This window comes from Arachis ipaensis, chromosome B07 (assembly GCF_000816755.2).
Source record: "Arachis ipaensis cultivar K30076 chromosome B07, Araip1.1, whole genome shotgun sequence".
NCBI lineage: Eukaryota > Viridiplantae > Streptophyta > Magnoliopsida > Fabales > Fabaceae > Arachis > Arachis ipaensis.
In genome coordinates this window covers 16,151,285-16,156,132 of record NC_029791.2, presented here as the reverse complement: position 1 = coordinate 16,156,132, position 4,848 = coordinate 16,151,285, and the positions used below count along the sequence as shown (strand labels likewise).

Below are 4,848 nucleotides of genomic sequence, written 5' to 3'. Positions count from 1 at the left end.
TCATGTTTCATGTTTAACAAATCACATAAATCATAGTCCAATTTTATGGTGTCTATGAATTGATGTCTAAATTTTGCCTAACTTATTTTTTGTAGTAAGTTTTGATTTTTTAAAAATTATTTATTGTTATATCTTTTAAATTAAATATTATTTTTTAACCTTTTTTAATAAATAGGCACCACTTTTTAGGCACCATAGCATTCACCTAAATCATATTGGACATCGAATTTACTTTTCTAAACTCATCCAAGATAATCCTAACTCATTATATAACATAATCTCATTTTCTCACTATCAAATAGACTACATATATTTATGTGCATCTATATCCCGCAATAAACAAACATAACCTCATTTTAGTTCCTTTAGATTTTGATATGTCAAAATAGTCTCTATAAATATCAAACATGATTACCTGACATGAACCTATAAAGTTAAGTGTTCGACAAGCAAACAGGTTCAAGTATGGTGTTTAATAATCTGGAAAATTTCTGTAGGTCTTGGTACCAATATTTGTTGAGTGTTGCGATGACATGGTAAGCAAATGGGAGAATGTATTAGCTTCTTCTGATGGACCATGTGAGATGGATGTATGGCCTTCCATAACAAACGTGTCGAGCGATGTCCTCGCTCGCGCCGGCTTTGGAAGTAGCTTCGAAGAAGGAAAGAGAGTCTTCCAACTTCAAAGAGAGATGCTTCAACTCACAATGACACTCTTTAAATTCGCTTTCCTTCCAGGGTACAGGTATGGGTGGCCACACTGGATCAGGTTCCTCTAAAGTAAAAAAGTGAGAGTCTAATCAGTTTTTGCCGCATTTGTGCTTATTTTGTAGATTTCTACCAACTCGTACCAACCGAAGGATGAAAGCTATTGACAAGGAAATACGAGGATCGCTAATGAATATCATCAACCGAAGATTGAAATTAATAAAAGCAGGGGAGGCCACAAACAATGACTTGTTGGGGATACTTTTGGAATCAAATTACAAGGAATCTGAGAAAAATAACGGCCCAGGAATGAGTTTAAGAGAGGTAGTGGAAGAGGTCAAACTGTTTTACTTAGCTGGACAGGAAGCCAATGCAGAATTGCTAGTGTGGACCATGTTACTGCTAAGCAAGCATCCTGATTGGCAAGAAAAGGCAAGGGAGGAAGTTTTTAAAGTGTTTGGAAACGAAAAACCAGACTACGACAAGATAGGTCAACTAAAGATTGTAAGTTTGAATTTCACGTATTGACATTATAAAATATTTTACATTGGTCAACGTAAAAATTAGTTATTTTTACTGATACGATATTGTTACCTTTTCTATGAATCAGGTGTCAATGATTCTACAGGAGAGCCTTAGGCTATATCCACCGGTGGTCATGTTCGCGCGATTTCTACGCAAAGATGCAAAACTTGGAGACCTCATAATTCCTGCAGGGGTGGAACTTGTAGTGCCTATATCAATGCTACACCAGGAAAAGGAATTTTGGGGAGATGATGCCAAGGAGTTCAAGCCAGAGAGGTTTGCTGAAGGAGTATCAAAGGCAACAAATGGGAAAGTTTCATACATGCCATTTGGATGGGGTCCTCGACTCTGCATAGGGCAAAACTTTGGATTGTTAGAGGCAAAGATAGCTGTGTCCATGATCTTGCAACGTTTCTCCTTTACGTTGTCTCCATCTTATACTCATTCTCCATCCTTTATTATTACACTTCAGCCTGAGCACGGGGCACATTTAATATTACAAAAGTTGTAAAGTGCTAAACTTTGCTTCTTAGAAAATAAATTAGGCTTCTATATACATGAGTCATAATGTTGTTGTTATTATATATTTGTAATGATACAATGGTTGCTCTCTACGTAGCGGTAGAGGAAGATGGCTCCTATTGCTTCCAACGCTAAAACCAAGTCTAATAATAGCCTATTTTAAGCTTGTTATCACCGCCAATGTATTATCTTAGAATTTTTTTTCCTATTATTTATTTTCAACACAATTACTATGCGTATCTTTTTATCTCTTTAAATTTGTAGAAAAAATAATTTTATGACAATACATTAAATCTTTATTGACGTCAAAAGAATTTAACATAATACCAATAAAAAAAGAAAAAAAAACACACACACGCACACATTTAAAAAAAGCTATTATATGAAAGAACTTATTAAAAATATGGAAAATGCTACTTGTACAACAAAATTCAGTCTTTATTCAGTTTTTAAATTTAATATTTTATTATTTTAATTTTTTAATTAATTATATTTTCTATTTTTAAGGAACCACTTTTATTTTGAATATTTATCACCGTAAAATTTGTAATCACTATTTTTTGCAAACTAAACCATAAAACTCGTAACAACTTTTCGTGTATTAATTTTAAAAAAATAAGTGAAGTTTTTCAAAATCAATTAAACTCATTCAATTATTTTTTTTATTCAAACCATTCAAAACTCATGTTAAAAACACATCTAAAATTAAATAAACAACATAAACACATTTAAAATTATTTATTAACACATCTAAATTATTGTCATTGTAATTCTAAATTACATATAATCACAAATACATTTAAAAAAACAAAATACAGACACTTCCAATATTATACATAAATTTTAAAAAAATATAACTTTTTATTAAGCAGAAAAAAAAAAGGAATAACATATCTTCATGAATGAACTCAACCAAATTTTTTTAGAATTTTGCAAACAGAAATACCAGAGACAGAAGGAGTGCAACGTGGGGGAGGAGACAGGGGGAGGCGCGGGAGAAGGGGGCGGTTGTGCGTGGCGCGAGGGAGGAGACCAGGGACGAAGAGGAGCCCATCGATGGAAGAGGCGCGGGGTGTGCACAGGGGAAGTGCGCGTCACCGAAAGAGGAGATCGTCACAGAGGAGTACGCAACGCGGGAGAAGACGAAAGCGGCAACAGATGAGGAGAGGGAGGTGCTGCAGCTCTGGATCTTTACGAAGCGAAAATTTTACTAGTGATTTAAGATGGTTTAAGATTTATTTTAGAATTTTAAATTCGAAATTTTAAATTCTAACTAATTTGATTTTTGGATGTGTATTTAAATTGTAATATATTAATAATTAAATATATTAAATCTGAAACAAAAATTTAAAATTGAAATTTAAATTTTAAATTTCAGTTTGATTTAGTTTTTATTTTGAATATGTATTTAATTTTAAAAAGACACTAAATCTATTTATAATTTTTAGATGTGTTTATTTTACTTTTTTTTTAAATTATTGTAATAAAAGGCCGAATATTATACAACTTTTAAAGAATACCTAGTTGAATTGTAAAAATATAACCATTTATTTGTTTTTTTTTCAACTAATTTGTATTGATTGAGTGGTTAGCTCATTAGTTTATTTAGGTAAATGTCGGAAGTTCGAATTCCGCTTTGTGCATGTAACAACCCATTGAGCAGCGAATTCAAATCCGTAACAAGTTAGTCGTTGACCTACTCCATAAAAATGCCGTTTTTTGGAAGACTAAAAAGCAAATCACTGTTGGTCATTTTTCTACGGAGGCCAAATACCGTGCTTTGGCAAACACTAATTGTGACCTTCTCTGGATATTGAATCTTTTACCGTTTTTTCATGTATCTTGTGTTCGACCTCCAGTTTTGTTTGTGATAACCAAAGTACACTACATATGGCTGTCAACCATGTTTTTTATGAGCGGACCAAACACCTAGAAGTTGACTGCCACCTTGTTCGTGAAAAGGCTCAGTGAAATTGCTTCCCGTTCCTTCCTTCCATCAATTAACAGACATCTTTACTAAGCCTCTTCCAATTCAGGCATTCCATACAAATTCTTCCAAGTTAAAAAATTTTAATTTATTCCATCTTCCAGCTTATGGGGACATATTAAACCTACCATATCCTATAGCCCAAAACACTCAGAATGATACACAAGCCCAAACAAAATAAGTTGCACATCTTATTGTTAGAGTCATAATGAGTAGTTATGCATGTTATGCATAAACGAGTGGACAAATTGAAACTAACCGTTAATGGTATCTTTATTTTTTCTCCAACATCCCATACGCAACCAGCCTCCTCTGTCCATGACCGGCAATAAGCGGCCGAAAAGGGCCTCCAATGAGCCACCGTGACTACTGTAAGATCATGAGAACCCACTGCGTAGCAACAAGAAGATTAGAAAAGGAGAAGAAGGTTACTTGGGATCCAAGCTCTCATCCCTTGACATGAAGACTGGATGGACGACAACGAAGGAAGTTATGGAACGAGATCTTATGCGAACATAGTGACTAGAGTAGGAGCCATGTTCGATGATGACATGTCAGATTCAGAAAAAGAAGATATGATGAGTGACTAGAAGAAAATACCTGAAACAACAGAAGCAAGAGGCGAAGGAAAAAAGAAAGAATAAGAATAAGTAACAGTGGTAGATATGGGAGAAGGACTGTTTAACATTATCATCAACGATACAGTCAAAAAAGAACTCTGGAAACCGTGGTGGAAATCCCTAAGAGTCAAACTAATGGGAAGAAAAATTGCTTATGCAGCCATGAAGAAGAAAATAGAAACTCTGTGGGGGAGACTTGGTGGAGTAGACGCTATTGACCTGGGCAATAACTTCTACCTGGTTAAGTTTTACGCTAAAGATGATTTAGATCACGCACTTCTTGAGGGCCCTTGAAAAATATATGACCACTACTTGGCGGTAAGACTCTGGGAACCAGATTTTAATCCACTGCTCACTATTATTGATAAGATCAGAGCGTAGGTAAGACTCTCGGGACTGCCTATTGAACCCTATAATGAGAAGATTTTGAGAAAAATTGGAGATTTGATAGGCAGAACATGCAAGATAGACTATAATACTTCTCAG

General features: G+C 34.5%; 1 protein-coding gene across 1 annotated transcript in view; it reads left to right on the top strand.

Annotated features, from left to right (window-relative positions):
* Positions 1-1,936, top strand: part of LOC107609096 (cytochrome P450 72A14) — a gene marked incomplete at its 5' end in the record, with an annotated part of 4,044 nt that extends 2,108 nt beyond the window's left edge. The window contains 3 exon segments of the mRNA XM_016310931.2: positions 498-745; positions 834-1,212; positions 1,319-1,936. Coding sequence (XP_016166417.1) covers positions 498-745; positions 834-1,212; positions 1,319-1,744 — 1,053 coding nt within the window.